Source organism: Egretta garzetta, unplaced genomic scaffold, assembly GCF_000687185.1.
Source record: "Egretta garzetta isolate BGI_Z169 unplaced genomic scaffold, ASM68718v1 scaffold121, whole genome shotgun sequence".
In the NCBI taxonomy this organism is placed as follows: domain Eukaryota; kingdom Metazoa; phylum Chordata; class Aves; order Pelecaniformes; family Ardeidae; genus Egretta; species Egretta garzetta.
Window position 1 is genome coordinate 76,579 of NW_009258479.1, and position 315 is coordinate 76,893.

The 315-nt window shown below is 66.0% G+C and overlaps 1 protein-coding gene across 1 annotated transcript in view; it reads left to right on the forward strand.

Annotated features, from left to right (window-relative positions):
* Window positions 1-315, forward strand: part of RNF44 (ring finger protein 44) — an 11,048-nt gene that overhangs the window by 9,667 nt on the left and 1,066 nt on the right. Inside the window, exon 9 of the mRNA XM_009643827.2 lies at window positions 39-236. Coding sequence (XP_009642122.2) covers window positions 39-236 — 198 coding nt within the window. The remainder of the gene's footprint in view (window positions 1-38; window positions 237-315) is intronic.

The window sequence follows — 315 nt, forward strand, 5'->3', positions numbered from 1 at the left end:
CGGTGGGCGGGGGGCACAGCAGCGCTGTGTTGGCACAGGAGGCTCTGCTCCTCTGGGGATACCAGGGTGGAGGTTGGAGTTTATGGCCCCGTGCTGACTGCCCCGTCCTTCCACCCCCCCAGCTCTATGCTTCCCGTGTCGCCGACGGCCGTGGGGCCCACGATCAGCCTAGACCTGGACGTGGATGATGTGGAGATGGAGAATTATGAGGTGCGTCGGCTCTGCTTCCCTGCAGGGTGATGGGATGGGGGAGCTGGGGCAGGTTTGGGGCTGCCAGGGTAGGGAGAGCCTGGAGGGGTGCTGTGCCGGGGCATG